Source organism: Topomyia yanbarensis, chromosome 3, assembly GCF_030247195.1.
Source record: "Topomyia yanbarensis strain Yona2022 chromosome 3, ASM3024719v1, whole genome shotgun sequence".
Taxonomy (NCBI): Eukaryota; Metazoa; Arthropoda; class Insecta; order Diptera; family Culicidae; genus Topomyia; species Topomyia yanbarensis.
Window position 1 is genome coordinate 193939179 of NC_080672.1, and position 23360 is coordinate 193962538.

General features: G+C 37.0%; 1 protein-coding gene across 2 annotated transcripts in view; it reads left to right on the top strand.

Annotated features, from left to right (window-relative positions):
* Nucleotides 1-23360, top strand: part of LOC131693279 (mucin-4-like) — a 596199-nt gene that overhangs the window by 418632 nt on the left and 154207 nt on the right. For both annotated transcript variants that reach the window (XM_058980988.1, XM_058980989.1), the window contains exon 2: nt 13122-13169. In XM_058980988.1, the coding sequence (XP_058836971.1) occupies nt 13136-13169 (34 nt within the window). In that variant the 5' untranslated portion in view covers nt 13122-13135. The remainder of the gene's footprint in view (nt 1-13121; nt 13170-23360) is intronic.

A 23360-nucleotide genomic window follows, 5' to 3' on the forward strand; every position in this document is an offset into this window, starting at 1 on the left:
CAAAAACATCGCGAAGCATCAAGTTCTAAATGTTCTCAAATGATATAGTATCCGAAGAGAGTGATAAGAGTTATAAGAAATGTCTCATCACACTGTTAGGTGGATTAAAAGCGTTTTTCAGTTTTCATCAAGTTTTTATTTTCGTTTCTAACGTCGCGAGTATTCGAAAATTTTTCGGGCGATCCGACGCTCAAAAAGTTCTCATAGGACCATTGCGCATTCAATTCTGAGCACTCTCTGACAATAACGGAGTGGGACGGCGCTAACAACGTCCACGGTTGTTAGCGCCAGATATTCGTTTCGTCTGACCTTTAATCGCAGTGTAGACAAACCAGCCAGTCAAAACGTTGGACACTTACACCAGAGGAATTTCTTATTTTGATTCGATTGTTTCGGATATAGTGAACGCGTTGCTCTTTCGATCAAAGAGCACATTAACGAGGTAGAGTCATACGATAAATCTAACGTGCTTGGCCGCGCTTGTAGGCATTCGTTTCATTTCCACTATATTCAGGATGGTCATCTTGAAATTGTCGCGAATATTACGCAGTAAGATAGATAGGTTATCAGAATGAAGACAACCCCATGACATAGCGGGGGAGTTGAAGTCTTCTAGAACCAGCTGAGGTGCGATGTATATGGAAACAATATCAATAAATCTTTGTCTATGATTCGGATTTAACAAGCGACATTTTGCACATCGTGCTTTATTTCTACAATGAGCCCGTTCTTTGCAACGACAGCAGTCCATGGCCCGCAGAATTATATTCTGTAATAAAATTACAATTTTGTATGTCAATTAATATGAAATTTAAAAACATGTACGAAGTTATTGTTAGAAAAACTTTTTTACCGATTTTTTCTCCATCATGCAATCACAATCTAAATGTTTCTTTTCTCTTTAGGTTTTTGGTAACAAAATATAAAAAAAAAATGGGTTTTTTCGCAATTTAAATTTTTATCAAAAATTTTTGTTTTTTTGAAAAATGACACAACATTTTTTTCAGTGTATATTTTTTTCGGACAGAAGTATTCAACAAAAAAAATTTGAAATTCATGCACGTAGAAACGTTTACGCCCTTTTGAAAAATTACTCTTGTATCAAAATATTCCAATTGCCAGGGAATATCATGGAGATTCATACAGCGAACACACCTGCAAAGTTTCGTTCGAATCGACGATGGTCATATTTTGCGGTCGGCCGGTTTCTCATGGAATCCCTCTAGTGTCACTGCTAGTATCACCCTTTTCAAGAAAAAGCGTTGATTTCTTAGTTCTCAGTCGCGTTGGAAATTTGAGTAAAATATAAACTTCAAATCGATTAAAAAAAGATGGGTGGGTAATGTCTAGGACATAACCGGAGTGTCGTGACTACTCGTTTGACTTGTAATTCAAATCGAATGATACTCAATGAAATATGTGGGAATGTTTCAAGTTATTCTTTATAATAATTATGGTGGTTCTGAAAAGAACCTTTGTTGTTGGCGTCTGCGTTGATAGGGGATGCGCTGGATTCTAAGCTCGTTGAGACATTCATTCATGAAATGAACAATTTTCTTGCTTTGAAATATCAATGTTAAAATCTCTCGAAACAGCCATCGGAATCTTTTCCGTACAGAAATGAACACGCTTAGCGAAAAACTAGGGGCGGGTAATGTCCGGGACATAACCGTGATGCTCATATTCTTAAAATTCTGCTTGTATCTCCTTCAAATGGCTAAATTTTGCGCATTAAGTTCGATTCACCGGGCTCAGCGAAATTTTCCTGGGGATCCCGTTCGTTAGTATATTCAGCAAAACAATTTTATTACCGAGTTCTCCGCGTTGAATACAGGTCAATAATTTCATATAATGATTTCAACATGCAGACAATGTACATGTATGACAGGTGGGAGCGTTCTGAAGTGGTTTTAGTGGAGGTAACAACATAAAATTATGTATTGGACATTTTACAATGATTCTCCTTAACCCTGCACAACCACGTGGTTGGCAGCAGAGGGTTAAGTTGTTTGGAAGAGATGACAGTTAATATATGATAACTAAAAATATAAAATTGTTCTATAAATTGCAAAGTTATTGCCGCGTTGACCTGAAAATTTGTCATTTCATTCATAAAGGAACAAGCATTGAAATTATGTCAATTTATGCTTTTCAAGATTTGAAATAGCTTCGAAGTGTGGTCACGACACCCCTGTTATGTCATATACATTACCAACCCATCTTTTTCCATTTTGCCTTTGTCCTAATAAGGACGGTTTGTGGATAACTATGTTGATTCAAGACGGGAATCTTTTAAAACAAATCAAACCTTGCCGACGATTGTTTTTACTGCGTACATCCGTACGATCTTTCCCCTTTCGCAGCTCACACCGAATGAGCACGATTTTCATCATGGTGTTCCTATTTATTGACTTTACAATGCAGATGGAAGGACGTCCTTTTGTTCGATAAATGAAAATATTTTCATCATTTGTTTTGATGTAGCTTTCGCTTAGTGGTAGAGTTGCCACATTCACTGATTTTTTTGGAAGGATTTGCAAAAACCTTCGGGTTTGTAGATTAGAAAAACATTTTCTGATTCACTGGTAAAAGTACAGAATTACCAAGCGCAAACTTAATACTTGTTAATAAAAGAAACTTTCTAATTAAATTCTTTTTCCATTTTGCCTTTGTCCTAATAAGGACGGTTTGTGGATAACTATGTTGATTCAAGACGGGAATCTTTTAAAACAATTCAAACCTTGCAGACGATTGTTTTTACTGCGTACATCCGTACGATCTTTCCCCTTTTGCAGCTCACGCCGAATGAGCACACTTTTCATCAAGCTGTTCCTATTTATTGACTTTACAATGCAGATGGAAGGACGTCCTTTTGTTCGATAAATGAAAATATTTTCATCATTCGTTTTCGCTTAGTGGCAGAGTTGCCAGATTCACTGATTTTCTTGGATTTGCAAAAACCTTCGGGTTTGTAGATTGGAAAAACATTTTCTTATGATTCACTGGTAAAAGTACAGAATTACCAAGCGCAAACTTAATACTAGTTAATAAAAGAAACTTTCTAATTAAATTCTTTTTCCATTTTGCCTTTGTCCTAATAAGGACGGTTTGTGGATAACTATGTTGATTCAAGACGGGAATCTTTTAAAACAATTCAAACCTTGCCGACGATTGTTTTTACTGCGTACATCCGTACGATCTTTCCCCTTTCGCAGCTCACACCGAATGAGCACGATTTTCATCAAGCTGTTCCTATTTATTGACTTTACAATGCAGATGGAAGGACGTCCTTTTGTTCGATAAATGAAAATATTTTCATCATTCGTGGCAGAGTTGCCAGATTCACTGATTTTCTTGGAAGGATTTGCAAAAACCTTCGGGTTTGTAGATTGGAAAAACATTTTCTTATGATTCACTGGTAAAAGTACAGAATTACCAAGCGCAAACTTAATACTAGTTAATAAAAGAAACTTTCTAATTAAATTCTTTTTCCATTTTGCCTTTGTCCTAATAAGGACGGTTTGTGGATAACTATGTTGATTCAAGACGGGAATCTTTTAAAAAAATTCAAACCTTGCAGACGATTGTTTTTACTGCGTACATCCGTACGATCTTTCCCCTTTCGCAGCTCACGCCGAATGAGCACACTTTTCATCAAGCTGTTCCTATTTATTGACTTTACAATGCAGATGGAAGGACGTCCTTTTGTTCGATAAATGAAAATATTTTCATCATTCGTTTTGGTGTAGCTTTCGCTTAGTGGTAGAGTTGCCACATTCACTGATTTTTTTGGAAGGATTTGCAAAAACCTTCGGGTTTGTAGATTAGAAAAACATTTTCTGATTCACTGGTAAAAGTACAGAATTACCAAGCGCAAACTTAATACTAGTTAATAAAAGAAACTTTCTAATTAAATTCTTTTTCCATTTTGCCTTTGTCCTAATAAGGACGGTTTATGGATAACTATGTTGATTCAAGACGGGAATCTTTTAAAAAAATTCAAACCTTGCAGACGATTGTTTTTACTGCGTACATCCGTACGATCTTTCCCCTTTCGCAGCTCACGCCGAATGAGCACACTTTTCATCAAGCTGTTCCTATTTATTGACTTTACAATGCAGATGGAAGGACGTCCTTTTGTTCGATAAATGAAAATATTTTCATCATTCGTTTTGGTGTAGCTTTCGCTTAGTGGTAGAGTTGCCACATTCACTGATTTTTTTGGAAGGATTTGCAAAAACCTTCGGGTTTGTAGATTAGAAAAACATTTTCTGATTCACTGGTAAAAGTATAGAATTACCAAGCGCAAACTTAATACTAGTTAATAAAAGAAACTTTCTAATTAAATTCTTTTTCCATTTTGCCTTCGTCCTAATAAGGACGGTTTGTGGATAACTATGTTGATTCAAGACGGGAATCTTTTAAAACAATTCAAACCTTGCAGACGATTGTTTTTACTGCGTACATCCGTACGATCTTTCCCCTTTTGCAGCTCACGCCGAATGAGCACACTTTTCATCAAGCTGTTCCTATTTATTGACTTTACAATGCAGATGGAAGTACGTCCTTTTGTTCGATAAATGAAAATATTTTCATCATTCGTTTTGGTGTAGCTTTCGCTTAGTGGCAGAGTTGCCAGATTCACTGATTTTCTTGGATTTGCAAAAACCTTCGGGTTTGTAGATTGGAAAAACATTTTCTTATGATTCACTGGTAAAAGTACAGAATTACCAAGCGCAAACTTAATACTAGTTAATAAAAGAAACTTTCTAATTAAATTCTTTTTCCATTTTGCCTTTGTCCTAATAAGGACGGTTTGTGGATAACTATGTTGATTCAAGACGGGAATCTTTTAAAACAATTCAAACCTTGCCGACGATTGTTTTTACTGCGTACATCCGTACGATCTTTCCCCTTTCGCAGCTCACACCGAATGAGCACGATTTTCATCATGGTGTTCCTATTTATTGACTTTACAATGCAGATGGAAGGACGTCCTTTTGTTCGATAAATGAAAATATTTTCATCATTCGTTTTGGTGTAGCTTTCGCTTAGTGGTAGAGTCAGGGTGGCCAGACCTACCGATTTATCGGTAGTCCTACCGATTTTGGTCTTCCCTACCGATTCACAGACGACCAAGGTAAAACTACCGATATTTTGTTATTCCTACCGAAAACTACCGATTTTTATTGATTGTGGACACATCCAACATTCATTTTTTGGGTTGGATTTGGTCTGAGATCTGTGTTGTCAGTATTTTACAATTCTATGTCAATACTACGTTTTTGGGACAACAACCCGGCCTACCGATAACTACCGATAAACTTTTAGTGACCCTACCGATATTAAGGAATTCTATTTGGCCACCCTGGGTAGAGTTGCCACATTCACTGATTTTTTTGGAAGGATTTGCAAAAACCTTCGGGTTTGTAAATTAGAAAAACATTTTCTTATGATTCACTGGTAAAAGTACAGAATTACCAAGCGCAAATTTAATACCAGTTAATAAAAGAAACTTTCTAATTGAATTCTTTTTCCATTTTGTATTCGTCCTAATAAGGACGGTTTGTAGATAACTATGTTGATACAAGACGGGAATCTTTTAAAACAATTCAAACCTTGCCGACGATTGTTTTTACTGCGTACATCCATACGATCTTTCCCCTTTCGCAGCTCACACCGAATGAGTACGCTTTGCAGCCTTCGATGTTTTGGTGGCATTTTTAGTGGCAGTTACTACCGCCTTTTCAGTGACTGCGTTTCTTAGCCTTTGGCTTTTTGGACTTCTCACCGCCACCACCTCTACCAACGTTTTTCTTCTTCTCTCCGATGGTAGCTGATTTGATTGGTCGTCCGATGCAGCTTCTCACGACCACGCACGTCTGTTATGCACTGCGTCTTACACACGTCTGGCTTTGAGAAAAGCTGCGACACCCCTATTTATAGGTTTTATCATTAATGTTGATTTCATTTAAAGTAGTTTTACTATTTAAACAAATTTTATACCAAATTTTATATAGCAAAGAACGTATCGGTAGCAAGCATTGAACGTTTTCCTTCCGATTTATGAAACAAGATTGGCAATCCGTTTTGTAGAAGAAAAGTTAATAAGGTTCAAAATGTACGTAACGCTTTCGCTAATATGCACTACTATCGCTTTCTCGCTCGTTCTCGTGGCGTGCATGAGCCTTTCCTTTCCGTCCGACTTCTAATGGCTTAACCAAAATTAATATCCCGGCTTTCCCCCACCAACTGCTCTCGTCAAGCAACCCAATACGAATAATCATAGGAACAAACATGTAGTGGACCTTTATATAAACTTTTCATTATTTTATTGTTCATTCGCTGCACCATTTTGACGGCTCTGTGCGGGATGGGCTGAAAATTTTCACTTTTCCGAGTCGTTTTCGAAAGATTTTTCAAAACACTATTTTTCCGTTGATAATGAATATCCTACATATTCCAAAATTTAATACAACATTGGTACAAATATTTTCGACAAAATGCCGAAGAAATTGATTAAATCCATTCAGTACAACAAAAGATATAAGCGTTCAAAATCTTACATCATTTTTCTTCCGAAATTTTGAAAAGGGGCCCCTATATTGAAAGGTAAGTCGTTAGTCACGACAAAAATTCGATTTTTTTGACTCAGTACAATATATAACCCCTTTAGGAAAATTCAGTTTTCCCACCACAATGGATTGATTGAGGAATTTAGATATTTTATTAACAGAGCATCAGCAATAATTCGTTTGTATGTCTATTTTATGGGCCATTTTTTCGCTTTCCCATTGATTTGGTTTGAGATTTCTAGCACTGATGTTGTCCTATACTGATTTGAGCGATTCTCTGAGTCCTGCCACTATCCCATGTAGTATGTGTTATCAAAAACATCGCGAAGCATCAAGTTCTAAATGTTCTCAAATGATATAGTATCCGAAGAGAGTGATAAGAGTTATAAAAAATGTCTCATCACACTGTTAGGTGGATTAAAAGCGTTTTTCAGTTTTCATCAAGTTTTTATTTTCGTTTCTAACGTCGCGAGTATTCGAAAATTTTTCGGGCGATCCGACGCTCAAAAAGTTCTCATAGGACCATTGCGCATTCAATTCTGAGCACTCTCTGACAATAACGGAGTGGGACGGCGCTAACAACGTCCACGGTTGTTAGCGCCAGATATTCGTTTCGTCTGACCTTTAATCGCAGTGTAGACAAACCAGCCAGTCAAAACGTTGGACACTTACACCAGAGGAATTTCTTATTTTGATTCGATTGTTTCGGATATAGTGAACGCGTTGCTCTTTCGATCAATGAGCACATTAACGAGGTAGAGTCATACGATAAATCTAACGTGCTTGGCCGCGCTTGTAGGCATTCGTTTCATTTCCACTATATTCAGGATGGTCATCTTGAAATTGTCGCGAATATTACGCAGTAAGATAGATAGGTTATCAGAATGAAGACAACCCCATGACATAGCGGGGGAGTTGAAGTCTTCTAGAACCAGCTGAGGTGCGATGTATATGGAAACAATATCAATAAATCTTTGTCTATGATTCGGATTTAACAAGCGACATTTTGCACATCGTGCTTTATTTCTACAATGAGCCCGTTCTTTGCAACGACAGCAGTCCATGGCCCGCAGTACAAAAAGGCGAACAAATAGACGTGCCTTGTTCAAAAGAACAAATTTTGAAAGAACAAAGCCGGCGAAAAGCTCGAAATGAGGATGATGGAAAATAAGTTTTCTTTTACTCCTCGATTTTTGCTGAGCGCAATTGCTTGCATACCAGCATTTTCACTGACTGAAGCACAGGGATCTGGAAGAAGCACTCCCTATTTCGCAATTAAGGCCCATCTCGGAGACTACACCATCAATCTCTACTTTCCGGGCGGGTACGTAGACAAAATACTTTTTCGGGCACGGTCGAGTGTTGTTTAGTTAGATCACGCGATATATCGATGATATTAAATGGCTTGTCTTTGGTCTGGAAGTAGACTATTCGGTTGTATTAGATATAATAAGCATAAAAGTAAGCCTAGCAAGGAATGAAAAAGGTGAGCACACAAGTCAGCCTCGCATGGTATGTCAGAAGCGGGGCCTAAGAAAAATGTCCCACATGGGATGCCAGGGGGAGTGACAGAGGTACAATAGAGTGGCACGATCGAGAGTGAACCAGGTGATATGGTGAGCACCCAAGTCAGCCCCACATGGTATGGGTGGGGCGAGCACAAAAGTAAGCCTAGCAAGGAATGAGTAAGATGAGCATACAAGTCAGCCTCGCAAGGAACGAGAAAGGTGAGCACAAAAGTCAGCCTCATGTGGAGTGTTTGAGAGTGAATCAAGGTGCGATAGAGAGAGCACCCAAGTAAGCCTCATGCAGGACGTATGAACACGTGAGTGAGAGTGCATGAGTACATTAAGTACAGCCATCCCCCCAGAAGTAATACCGAGAGGTAGTTCCTGGGAGGAACGATGGCGGAGCCCTATGGAGTTTAGTCGGTATTAATGGCAGCGTCACCATTCGAGCCCGACACGCCCCCAGTGCACCCCGTGCGGTAGCTTGGACCCTACCAATAGCATGTGTACTGGGCTAGGACGTAAAGGTCTTCTCCATTGTAAAAAAAAAAGAAATAAATAAAAAGCATCGAAAATAAGACTTATCGGCATTATTTTTTCCATCGGAGAAATGTTCAAAACGACCTCCACTACCTTCCCATTAGTCAACACAATCATGCGGGCTTCAGTACCCGCGAAAGGAAGGTTTTATAGCAGGGAACGGAAAATTAATGCAATTAAATTCAAAAGAATGGAGTAATTACTTTGCTGTGGAACATTTGTAGTATCTGTATTCAACAAACACACTTCGCTGAGCCGTCAGACATACAGACCTGTTAACACAGTGTGTTTCCAAATAGCCATTAGATTTTATCAGGGAATTTTAATTTTTACTTACAAACGCCATAGCTGAACTTTCGTCAGTACGGGGAGAAATCACTCCGAATCTTACCACCCACTCGGGAGAAAGGTGTTCCGCCGACCCTGACAATATCGGAAAAAATAAAGGAAACTTTATGGGCCTTTTGAAAAACCTATTTTCGTTAATAGAGCAACACGAATAACTTATGAAAAGGTCGTAAAGGTAAAAGTCGTGGTTAAATAAGGTATCTAGTTATAGGGAATGAGTGCTCTGGTATTGGGACAATATATGGTTTAATAATGGAGCAATAATTGGTCTATTAAAGGGGGGGAAGTGGTGGTCACGGGTTTCAGCGTGAAAAAAAAACACTTTTTTGCGATTTTTTTAGAACTTTGCGCGAAGCGAATTGGATCAAAACTTTTGGACATTTTAGTGTATTATTTCAATAACATGCTGTAATTTTTCTATGCAAAAATATCGACAAACGTATCGATGACGAAGTTTTTTTAGAACGTCTCAAGAAAAACATGATTTGCGTTGTTACCCGCCATTCAAAAACAACTTTACCATTTTTTTCAATTTAAATTTTTTTTAAATAAAAATTTCCAATTTTCGCGAAAAAATCCGCCTTTTTATGAGAGAACACCCCCTAAATGAAAAATTATCTCAAAAACTCAATGCAGGGGTTAGGTATTTTTAAAATAGAGTGTGTATGCAAAGTTTGAAAGAAATCGGTTTTGTAGTTTCTGAATGGCAGGTAACAACGCAAATCATGTTTTTTTTCCAGAGCCGTTCTACAAAAAGTTTCGTCACCGAGACGTTTGTCGATATTTATGCATAGAAAAATTACTGCATATTATTGAAATGATACACTATACTGTACAAAAGTTTTAATCAATTCTCTTCACGCAAAGTTCTAAAAAAATTCGCAGAAAAAAGTGTTTTTGACGCTGAGACCCTTACTCCCCCACCTTAAGGATTATATATGGTACTACACGGTTGCGTTTTGGCTTCGCCTCATCAGAAACCGACACTAGCTTTTTGTCGGACTAGATTAGAAGCCGAAACGCAACCGTGTAACAAATAAGGATTTGTGCCCTTCAAGTGCAAAAAAATTTTCGCCCTGGTGAGAAATTTTAGTGTTTACCCAATTTTCCTCCTTAGAGTGAAATATAGCATAGTATGGTACTACTATAGATGAATTTAAGGTCTTTCAATAGAATAAACAATGGTCCATCAATAGTAGTTCACATGGTTTACTACAATTATACTAAACATAACGAGAAAGACACAATTTCACCACTAGGTGGATTAGAACAAAATTTTAATTAGGGTAATTTGGGGAGACATGTCGTACATTTTTAAAAATCGATCCTGCATCAAAGTAAACCAAACAATAATTGATAAAATCATTTTTACCAATAGCGACAAGTTTCAACAATACTGTGAAATGGTTTTTGTAATGAAAAAAAAATTCACCAAATTTCCATGAACATTTTACCAAAAAGGTCATTGCGGGAGAGATGCCGCATGTGCGGGTGCGACGCCGCACCGTGGTCACAAACTGAAAAATGGTGAACAAAAGTATTTTTGGCTCTCATTGATGTTTTTGTGATTCAGTGTCTTCAGCTGAGTTTCATGAAGTTTGATTGCACCTATAAATCGGCTAGCACCTTCACTTTTCTTAAGGGGGTACTACCATTTCCATAATCATTTTTTTATTCAATATTTTTAAAATATTTTTCTTTCTCAACCTCGTGTAACGGTTAATCTATATGCTTGTACGATTTACATATCTGTGTGTTAGTAGCAGTTCCTTAAAAGCACTGTTTGGCTGTTGCTACCAATGAATTTATACAACTTCGGTTTGTTCTTGAAAGATTCATTTTGAAAAAGCATCAATTCGTTAAAATTTTCGCTTTTATCTCAATATTGACATCACTACAAATCAATGCGTTCACGAAAATTAGTGCCTGAAACTTTAAAGAATAAACCGAAGTAACTAATACTTAGATATATGTTGCCCATTTAAATATATAGATAAATAGACTCATAATCCTATATGTCACTGTGTTAGGTCCGTTAGTTTGTGGATATACCTTATTAAGAACCTATACCTGACGCAAATGATCATTTAATGACATTCCGGGGTGAAAAAAATACATTTTAGCTCTTCCATTGAGTGCGGCATCTCACCCGCAATTTTGAAGCGACATCTCTCCCAATCGAACAATTTAAAAAAACAAAATTTTAATGTGGTGCTGAAAAAATTTCGGCACTCCGTGATGCAACTGAACGCACAAAATCATTGATAAAATTTTCGTGAGTAATTAAAAAGGATTATTTTACATCTCTAGAGTTATAATTCTTCGAAAGACAAACTCACAATATCATATTACCGTATAAAAGTGACCCCATATACGAGATAAAGAGAGTGCGGCATCTCTCCTGACGCGGCATCTCTCCCGAAATTACCCTACATATTCTGAAAGTTCCCTCAAAATTGCATCTAATTCGGAGAATTACAACTGAGTCACAGCATAATGGAAATATATACATTGATTTACAAACGAACTCTAGGTGATACCTAAAGTAAATGGGTGTAAATGCATTCATAACAAAGCAGATAACACTCCCTGCTCTTTTCACCCAACCATAGCAGGTATCGATATATGCGCACGGTATGTTGTTTCTAGTACACCCAAACGCCACCATATCTGAAGAATCGCGCTGATTCAGTGTAGCTGGTGATTCGTTACAGTGGAGTCTCTCGGTATTTTTTGATTCTTAGTCCTTATATAGGAAGGTCCTACCATACGTCAAAGCGAAAACTGCCTTTGTGCTGGTATGTAGGGCAGTTTATACGGCGAATAGTAGCGTATATAACATAATTACAACGCTTTATAGGCTGTCTCTGTTCACTATCCCTGATAGTCTTGACGCATGCTAGGACTTTGTTTAGAGCGACTTTGTTTTATAGTTACACTAGCTACAACCCATCGCGCGTTGCTGCGATTTTCAACGAAATAGGAGGAAAACACAATTTGTTCCAAAGCGCCATCTGGCGGGCATATTATCTCCAACGAATAGTACACAAACACGCCCCATAACAAATACCTACAGTGTATAAATTTTTACGAAAATCGGCTAAGCTGTTTGGGAGTCTATGAATCATATACATACAAACTTTGACTTTTATATATATAGATAGATAGATAGATAGATAGATAGATAGACTAGCTAGTACCCATCGCGCGTTGCCGCGACTTTCAACGAAATAGGAGAAAAACACAATTTGTTCCGAAGCGCCATTTGGCGGGCAGATAATCCCCAACCAATACCACACAAACACGCTCCAGAACAAATGCCTACTATGTATAAATTTTGACGGCAATCGGTTAAGCCGTTTGGGAGTCCATAAATCATATACATACAAACATGATTATTACATACATTGACTAGCTAATACCCATCGCGCGTTGCTGCGATATTCAACGAAATAGGAGGAAAACACAATTTGTTCAGAAGCGCCATCTGGCGAACAGATAATTTCCAATCAATAGCACACAAACACGCTCCATAACAAATGCCTACTACGTATAAATTTTTACGGCAATCGGCTAAGCCGTTTGGGAGTCCATAAATCATATACATACAAACATTGACTTATATATATATATATATATATATATATATATATATATATACATATATATATATATATATATATATATATATATATATATATATATATATATATATATATATATATATATATATATATATATATATATATATATATATATATATATATATATATATATATATATATATATATATATATATATATATATGTATATATATATATATATATATATATATATATATATATATATATATATATATATATATATATATATATATATATATATATATATATATATATATATATATATATATATATATATATATAGATTTATTCTAATACAGCTTCTTGTTGTGCAATAGAAGGCGGAGAGTAGCGTTAGATGCGCGGGACCCTTGCCTTTCTTTATAAATTCGGGTTGACATACGTCGATCATAGCAGCAACGTTCACCAACTTTTCAAGTACTTTACCCAGACAGTTTATGAATATATCCAGCCTTGTAACTAAATAAAAACAAAAATATTAACCTTGATTACTATTTTTTTCACAGATTCCCAATCAAAAATGCGCATTTGGTGTTCCCTTTACACTCAAATATGTAAGTATTATCATTGCATTCAAAACTAGTTGTAGAGCAGTGTCATCACCCGTTCAATCCGACTAAAATACTTGGTAGCACCTAAATCACCTAGTACTTTTCAACTACAACAGTATTTTTCAGGACTACCTATTTTTGTTCATTTTTTGTAGTGCTGTTCGTTTAGTTGTGTTTCGCATTCTTCGCATTCCTCGTTCAAATTTCTATTTTTATCGTTGATGTAAGCCAAAAGACAATCTAATCTCAACGTTTAGCTTTAGTGATAAAAGCTACGTTACATTATTATTTGTGCAGTTACTGGAATCCAAGCAAACAGAATGTATCGAGTTGGCTTTACAAATGAATGTAGGAAAAACATTCAAATTTCGAAATCAACACTTTTTGGAGTGTCGTAGCCAGAAATTTAGTTGGGGGGGGGGGGGGGGGGGTGACGGAAATCGTTGATTTTTCGAAAATGCTTCAATATAATGAAAATTTGATAAAATACTGAAAGTTCAGAAACAAAAACAGTTCAGAAGTTACCATTCCATTCTACAAATAAGAAAATAAATAAAGAATACCTTTCATATCTTCATAGACAACTTTCTTTTATAAAATGTTTTAAAATCAAAGAATACACACTTTTAAAATGAAATATATCTTAAGGTCAACTTCACAACATTTCGAAACCATCAACTTCGAAGGTTGGTCGTCAAATGGTGAATACTTTCTAGTGTTCACAGGCTCCTATCTCATGCTTCCTTGTGCGTCCATTAATGACATTTAATTTGTAGCCCGGCATCGATTGGGTACTACCGTCTTGTGCAGAAGAAGCGGAATGAGAAGGTGCGAGTGGGTATGTGCGCTATAGCCCTATCGTAGACGGAACTGAGTACGTGAGGTGGCAAAGAAACCCCGCGCGGCCGTCCGAGGAGGCAGGAGGTTGGGTCAAACCCAACAAGCCGACCGGAAAACACCACGTTACGAAGAATCAGAAAGACAAGGCGGATCGGAATAATCGATCGAAACTCACGTAACGAAAAAAGGACTTCGATTGGAAACTTGGCACATCGAACTGTAAGTCTTCTTGCAAATAATAACAACTCTTGCAAATCTAATACGAGTCATAAAAAACACAAAACGTACGCCATCTCGCGACGAAAAATCATTCTAATAAATCATTTTGAGCTTACCTGCGATTAGCGTGTACTGTGAAATTAACTGTAGAAATGAAATCGAATGCAGGGATGCCAAGTGCACAGATTCTGTGTTACACAGATTTTCAATGTGCTGCACAGATTTTTAAAACTGCACGGAATTCCACAGTTTTCTGTTATTATAGCGCACTTCCCACTAACCTGGGATCCGCACCTTCAAAGTGCGAGAAATTAAACTGCTAATGAAAACTGCGATCTGTCAAAACACATAGAATAATTATCCAGCTGCGTGCCGTTTTGATGTTTGAATTGGGAGGAAAATAAATTGTTTACACGGCAAATTGGGACGAAAATAAGAGTGATTTTCTCAATATCTCCGCAATAATCGTGATTATGCTTATGTCCTAAAGCTAAATATATTTTCGCTTACTTCTGTCGTGAATATAATTATACCCATCACAATGTGGTTTAAACCACGTGCTAATAACTTAGCTCTTCTTCGCCATCGCAGCAATGGCCGAAGGAGATCACGGTAAGAATGGCGAAGACATGGTGGAGAGTGAAAGTGATCTAACACAACAGCAGAATCGCACAATAACTTACCCACAAAGTGCAAAAGGGCCCTTTGTAGTATTTTTTCGCCAACTCGATCAACCTTTGAACTTACTTCATGTATCGGACATTCTTCATCGCACTTATAAATCCATTAAGGAAGTTAAAAAAGTTAATTTGTCGAAGCTTCGGTCCGTTTTCGGTGTTCGAGATGACGCCAATTCTGTGGTAACAAATGCGAATTTAATTTCCAGTTACAGAGTTTATATACCATGCGATCAAGTGGAAATTTCAGGTGTAATTTATGACGAACTGCTGGAAATTGACAGTGTTCAAAAACGTGGTTTTGGGCAATTTAGGCACCGTAGCTTACCTAAAGCACCAGTTCTAGAATGTAAAAGACTTGTTGTTAAAAAAATGACGAAAACAACACGTGTCAGTACATCCCTTGTAACGCAGTACGAGTCACGTTTGCAGGAACAGCACTGCCGGATTATTTGAACGTTGACAACGTACTTCTTAAAGTTCGACTATACACCCCAAATATAATGCATTGTGACCAGTGTCAATCCTTCGGCCACACTGCAAAATTCTCCAAAAAGAAAAGGTGTAGCAAATGCGGGGGTCTCCATCGCTCAGAATCTTGTGTAATCGCGTAAACCAAATGTATACAGTGTCAAGGTCTTCGTGATCTCACGTGATCCCCCTAAAGAATGTCCAGTTTATGTACAGTGTAAACAAAAAATCAAACAGATAATTTTCAACCGTAGCAAGTTCAGCTAGGATAAAGACTTAATTTTCGCCCCATTAGGGAGGGTCGAGGAAATGCACATAAATTGGCATCAGTATCCTTGCTTCGTTCCCAAGAACCAATTTAATATCAAAAATGTCCTGAGAATGGGGAAATACTTCTGTTTGAGCGCCACGAAAACTCGAATCGAATGCTCCTATTTTCGCACTACCATATGGTCCAATGCGTTGAACAAAGATGGCAGACGCTGCTCTAACTAACGGCTTCAAATGGGTAGGGCGATAATAGAAATAGGGCGAAAATAGTCTCCACACCCTATGCTGAAATGCTGTCGTCTGCCTCTTCCGCTGTGAATACTTCGAATAGCTTTGATCTTCTCAACAACCCAAACGAAAACGAATCGGATTCGGACGTTTTACTTGCACATTGCAGTTACGTTACCCCATCGCCAATCAAACACATCCTCATACTAACTCACTGAACGAATGGCCACCAATACCTAAAACCAAAGATGTCCCAGGGTTTAGAAAGGCAACAAACACAGTCGCACCAGCAGCTGAAAACCATGCTATTGGAAATGCACTAAGGCAATTAATCCAGTTCGTATGTAGTGCGTTTAACCCATTATGTCCTAGCGTATGAAATTTCATACGCAGAACTATCAATCGTTCAACGCGTATTTACTGCAGAATTTTGGCATCTAACTGCTTTATTATTGCACTAATGGGATCATTACACCTCATATTTCATTGTGAAACAAGACAACTGCCATTTTCTATAATTTTGTTTACATTTTTGAACCGTGTATAGTTGGGGCAAATGGCGGTTGAAAAGTAAGCAATACATTTAATTGAATTTTATTGTTGGAATTCCTGCTAATAATTCCATTATGTGACAAAACGTTCCTACAGGTGTAAAAGAAGTGTTGTCTATCACAAAATCCGAAGAAATATGTCAAACAACTTAAAATTTGATGTTTTTATTTAAGCGTACGAAATTTTTTGCGCGAGATATTTTCATTCTCAAAACCATTTTAAGCGGTGATTTTATTTTTCCCATAATCTTTGATACATTTTTTGGTGGAATTGAAGATATCACTGCATTTGGCTCACTTTTTGAAACCCCTGGGTTATAATGGGTTAACCTTGATACTCGCTGGATTTAAATGCTTGAAAAGTTGATACCATCGTTGGCCCCTCTTGTACAGAAGCTGTGCGATTAACTGCCCCTCCTTGACATATTGTTCCGTTTTTATGGCTAAGTTAACACAAAAGCTGAATGTCCCCCTGTTGCAATGGAATTGTCGTAATTTAAAACCCAAAAAAGATAACCTTCTCGTCTTACTGAGAGATCTAAACGTGCCTATAGTCGTATTATCTAAAACATGGTTAGTTAGTGAGAGCAATTTCGCGATCCCAGCGTACAAGCTGATAAGAGAAGAACGTGACGAGCCACACGGAGGTGTCATGATTGGAATCCAGAACAAAATTGAATTTAACAAGATTAGTCTCCCAAAAATGGAACCTATTGAAAGTGTCGTTTGTTGTATTAAATACAAAGGCTTCACGTTTTCTATTTTATCCATCTATATACCACCAAATATTCGCTTATCATACAACCACTTAGAAGCGTTGTTAGATTGTTTAGTGGCGCCTTATTTTGTCTTGGGAGACTTTAATTCCAAGGGTACTGCTTGGGGAAATAAAGAGGATGATGCTCGATCAAAAGTTATATACGATATAATTGACTACTAATTCAAGCATAGATTTGTCTCTAGTCTCCTCTGGAATAGCGTTGAATTGCCAATGGTAAACCCTGAATGACCCCATGGGTAGTGATCATGTACCTTTGCTCATAAATTTCTGGCCACAAGGAACTTTCAATGAAGAGGTAACTATCCCACTTGACCTTACCAAGAATATAGACTGGGCGAAATTCAGGAACATCCTCTCCAATAACAACTCAAGCATAGATTCGCTTTCTGGTCCAAAATATTCGAAATTCGTAGAGTTTATCAATGATGCTATCAGACTCGCACAACGAAAAGGAATTTCCGCTGTGCCCACACGAAAGCATCTACCAACGTTTTGGTGGGATGATGATTGTTCCTAGTGTCGATTAGAAAAATCTGAGGCCTACAAATTATTTCGTTCAACTGGCTTGATGAAGGATTACTTGAGTTATAGAAAACAAGAAGCAATATTCGCACGTGTTTGTAAGCAGAAAAATAGGATGTACTGAAAACAGTTTGTAATATAAATAAAGACACTGCGATGTCCAAACTGTATGACACTGCACGGAGGCTTCGAAATTGTCAATTTGCTACAAAATCAGTGTCTTCTTACTCTGAAGCATGGTTGGAAGACTTTGCCAACAAAATATATTCGCCTTTCGTTGAGAAGGAAAAAAAGTTTAAAACCGTATCGTCTCCTTCCGCTTATGATAACTTAGCTCGGCCATTTACCATTAATAAATTTAAGAATTTAAACTCGGCACCTGGCTGGCTGGTTCGCTTTTGAACTTCCCTCGCCGGAGAACTTTTCGTTGGAGTAGGATAGATCCATGGTCGGGGACTAGACCGAGTAGTTCGCGAACAAGTCGGAAGTTCTACAAGAAAGTGGTACTAAATAGAACAAGAAAAACCTGTTTAATCCACCTAGTGGTACAATTGTGCCTTTCTCATTTGTCAAAGCTATGATTTAATAGCTGGTTACATTCAATATAACATTGTGGAAATATCTATTACATCCTTACTACACTGGTTAAGCATATATGAGTCTTGCCACGAACCTGATGAGCCCAAGTCGACGCTGAAACTCTTGAAGCAAACAAATATATAATAGTTAATTAGCTTAATCAGCGTGAGTTCAATATTGTCTTCATGTTAACATATTTTGAAATGCCGAGTTGGGGAGGGATGTAAAAGGAAAGAGTGGGAGCAGTGGATGGCGGGGTGCAACACCCAAAAGCATATTATACATTCCATTTGAGACTAGGTTAGTGAAAATTGGTTCAATCTTCACCGTTCTGGAATATGTCCAGAATCCGAGACTTCCAAAATTATCGATAGTGACCAATTTATTCTAAGAATCTTTGATTCACCATCAGTGATCTAGGCTACCAAATCGAAGTAATTTGATGTCAATTTCAATAGATTTTTACTTATGAGGTATTATAATTGTACCGGTTTATATGAGAAATTCCTATGTGACGCTGTAACTCCGGAACCAAAAGTCAGTACTGAATAAAATCCAATAGCTGTTAATGAAAGTATTATATCTTTCATTTGAAATCAGGTTTGTAGAAATCGGTTAGGAGCTCTCTGGAAAAAAGGGATGTGACATACGATTAGGAACAAGCAACTTTGGTTGGTCATAAGTGATCTAGATCCGCAAATCCAAGCAAGATGTGTCTAAAACCATTATTAACAAAAAATGACCACAAATTTGGCATACGGCATTCGAAAGATACAGTATCCAAGCATCTTCTCGGTGAGTTTCAAAATGATCCATGGAGAGATTCGAGAGATATGGCGATTTGAAGTTTAATGACACGTTTCATAAGACTACCAGCAAATACCCACGGGTTTGGTCCTATCTTTATAAACAAAAAAATATTTGTCTACTTATTTGGTACTTGGCATTCGAAAAATATAGTAATCGAGTATATCCGCTGAAAGTTTAAAAATATTTCATTGACGAATGTTATCGTTATTTGAATGCGGTATGCGGTCATAGATGGGTTTTCTACCAGATGTCAAACATGAAGCCATGTTTGTCCATTGACTATTTAGATCGTTTATACGTGTCGCGGTTTTAAAAGTAAAACGTTACCATTTAATTACATAAATATAGTGTACGAGGGGTGTTATTTATATGATGCACTGAAAAAATATGAAAATAGGGTTATCTACCTAACGTTAACTATAACGTGTAAATTTAAAAAATGAATAAAAGCTTGAATGTTTACTTAAAGGCCATATCTCAGTGGTTTGTTGACAGAGTCTAATTATTTATTCATTATTGAACAGGTAGACGTTTCATAAATAATTTTATTTAAGAAGAATATAAAATAGGGTGGCCTAACTCAAACAATAGACAACAATTATTCTCAACTTTATATATTAGCATTATTTAGTCTATGAGTCATTCCACGCGAAGTGATCAAGGCACGTGAAATCGACTTTTACGGATTTGAACCAAATTTGGAGGAAATATTCATCTAGGGCCAATATATAAAAACCCAAATTTTTATGTCAATTGAACCACCCCATGACCCGGGAGCACTCCTCGTTTTGATAAATTGCCAAAACTCTTGATTTTCTTTTGATCATATTTCTGGTTCTATTTACTCTGGAATCAAACCGCTAGATGGCTATTGAAGAAAATTATACAAGGAGTCTAGAAAATATGAATTTTTGGCGGTAGTGCTGCCAACTATGCGATTTTTTCAGTTAAATATTAAAAATTAATTTTTCTCACAATACATATAATTTAATTGTGAAAATTCTAATGCCGTCGTATTCCTCAGACATTTTTACATTTTCGGATCTCTAAGATAATAAAAACATGCCCAAGAAACGAATTACTCGAATTCAACTTCGTTCGTCTGCTAGAGCCCATCAAACTACAAACTATCAATTTTCATAAGAAGCTAATAAAATCGGAGGTAGACAAAACCGGAGGCTGACAAAATCGGATGCTGATAAAACCTGGTCTTCACTGTGTATCATTCGGACACCACGTTACCAGTTTATAAGGGGATTTGCTATGTGACCGTACTCTTCAATCTGTAACTCCGGAACTGGAAGTCGGTTTAACTAAAACTCCAATCGCAGCTAGGGAGCGTTATACGTTAAAAAATTGCGAAATCTGAGTCTCAAAAAGTCTATTTTTCTCGAAATAATTTTTTTGGTTTTACATAAAATCTCGTCGTTTCATGCATTTTAAAGAGGTTTGGCATCAAAAATACGAAATCGATTTCTGAAATTTAATGGGACCCCCCTTTGAAATTAAAATTTTAGCTCCTGCTTATATGGGAATTTCTTATGTGACCGGACGATTCATACTATATTTCCGTAACCATGAAACCGAACTGTACAAAATTTCATAGCAGTTTATGAAAATAATATACCTTTCGTTTGAGACTAAGTTTGTGAAAATCGGCCCAACCATCTGAAGTGAAATTGATGTAAGTTTTTTAATTTTGAAAGATGGTGATTTTTCCGGGCCTTTCCGGAGCCGTCTATGGTGGTCAATGTGGCCAACAAGATTTCGATGGGCCGTCAATAACCTAGAACTGCAAATGCGAGATGTTTTGCTTCTATTTTAACGAAAAAAAAACAATCCTTTTTGAAATCGCGGTATTGGTTTGAATAGGAGTTTTCTCTGTGACCACACTCCACAACCTGTGACTCTGCAACAGAAGGTCGGATCGAAATAAAATTTAATAACAGCTTTTGGGAACGTATCACCGTTCATTTGAGATTAAATTTGGTCAAATCGGTCCAGTCATCCCTGAGAAATCGATGTAATTTTTATTTATTTTGAATTTGGGTACTTCCGCCGGTGCTTCTGTAACCGTCGATGGTGGCCAAAGAGACTATCAATGACTGTTAGTGACCTAGAACTACAAATCCAAGCAGTTGTGGACACATTTTGGAAAAGTTTTCATCTTTTTACATCCATTGCCATATACCGTGAAATCGCGATTTGCTGCTTGTTTGAACTCATCACCCTGTAATTCCGGAAACGGAAGTCGGATCAATTAGAAATTCAATAGCAGCGAGTGGTAACGTCGTACCGTTCATTTGAGACCAAGTTTGTAAAAATCGGTTAATTGTTCGCTGAAAAATTCGTATGATATTAACTTAGGGACTTGGTAAGTTCCATGGAGGTATCAAGAACCGTCATAGGTTGCCAATGTGGTCAAAACGACTTCGATGGGTCATTAATTATCTAAACACGCAAATCCAAGTAATGTTGCACACAATTCAAAATTTTTTGCTTTCGCAATGCTTGTTGTAAATATTCATCATTTGGTTTAAAGGGCTAAACTTGGCATAATTAGTGCGATGGCGAATTGTACAAAAGAGGCTGCGGTTACGTAGTTGTCGGGAAGGAGCAAAACAAATTTATAGTTTCGATAATAGTTCGAATGAATCAATACGATGTGATACAATGTCGTTTACAAATGATACCATAGAAAATTCACGACGATCCTTCAAGGTTTGAATGTCAATTAGCATGCACCGTGCTAAGGTGGCAAATGTAGTCCAGTCCAACCTAGCGAACATCAAAAACTGCTTTTGTACTGATTCTATCCGGTTTGCATGCGTTGCTGAAAAAGGCGATCAAACTATACTACAATATTCTAGTGTTGAACGCACATTGGCAACATATAATGTTTTTATTGTGTAGGGATCTTGGAAATTATAGCTGAAGCGTTTAATACAACCTAGTGTGCTGTTTGCTTTGTTAATTATTGTGTTATAATGATCTATGAATGCTATTTTGGAATCTATAATAACTCCTAGATCTCTTATTCTGTCACACTTTTCTACTTGTTGATTTCCCAATAAGATTCTATTATTCTTTCTACTCAATGTTATGGAATTACATTTTTTTACTTTCAGTTTCAGAAGGCTTTTATTACACCATGTGTAAAATATAATTACCTGTTTTAATCCACCTAACGGTGCAATTGTGCCTTTCTCATTTTTTCAAACTATGACCATTACCATTACCATTTCTTCAAACTATGACCATGACCGATTATGTTCAATATAATTGTGGAAATGTCTATTACATTCTTTACCCTAGAACGTTGCACTTGCGTTTTCCACCCTAGAATGTTGCACTGGGGTATAAATGTACCCCACGCGTTTGATCGCATTTTTCACAGGTAAAAATGCAAGCAAAAGAAATGTATAATACATCACTTTCTTCGTTTTTAAATTTCGAAAGCAGCTGTGTAAGTGAAAGTAAGGAATTTATTGAATCAATGATACACAAATTGGTTTGAACAAAATAAAAAGTGAAAAATTAAAGGGTAGTGTACAGGACGCGACCGCAGTCACATTGAACATGCAGCATTATTACCACGCATGACGTTGTTGCATTTTTTGAAACCACACCGACGATAAATGTTTATATGCTTTATTACATTATTGGATAAACAGTATTTACATTCTTAAAAAAATAAATCCCATGGGAATCGGAATATATCGGCTCGAATCGTTTTGTCGAGAGGGCCGGGGGAGTGGAAGGGTATGGGGGAAGGGATAAGGGTAGGAGAAACATCCAACCCCATATTATATATTGCATTTGTGACTAAGGTAGTGAAAATTGGTTCAGTCATCACCGAAGAACTGATTCTGGTATATAGGGGAACATGGGGAGACTTGACCAGGTTTTCAGCTAAAACTGCATAAATCTCTAAAAAGGTCTGCAATCCATTAAAAGTCATTGAGATATAATGCGCAAAGTTATTGTGCGTCTTCATGATTTTTTGCAGAATTTTTAATTTAATTTTTGAAAAGTTACAAAAGTTTTTCAGAGGTCGTTTTTTTTTTGGTCAAGTCTCCCCACTGCGACACTGCGACACTGGAGACTTGACCAAGGCGTGGGGAGACTTGACCAAGAGATTTTTTAAAAATCATAACAAAAAATAATGACATAAAACATACTGTAATTATTTTTTTCCATATTGTCGAGATCTTTAGGTAGCAGTAAAAAATATAAAAGGGTTGCA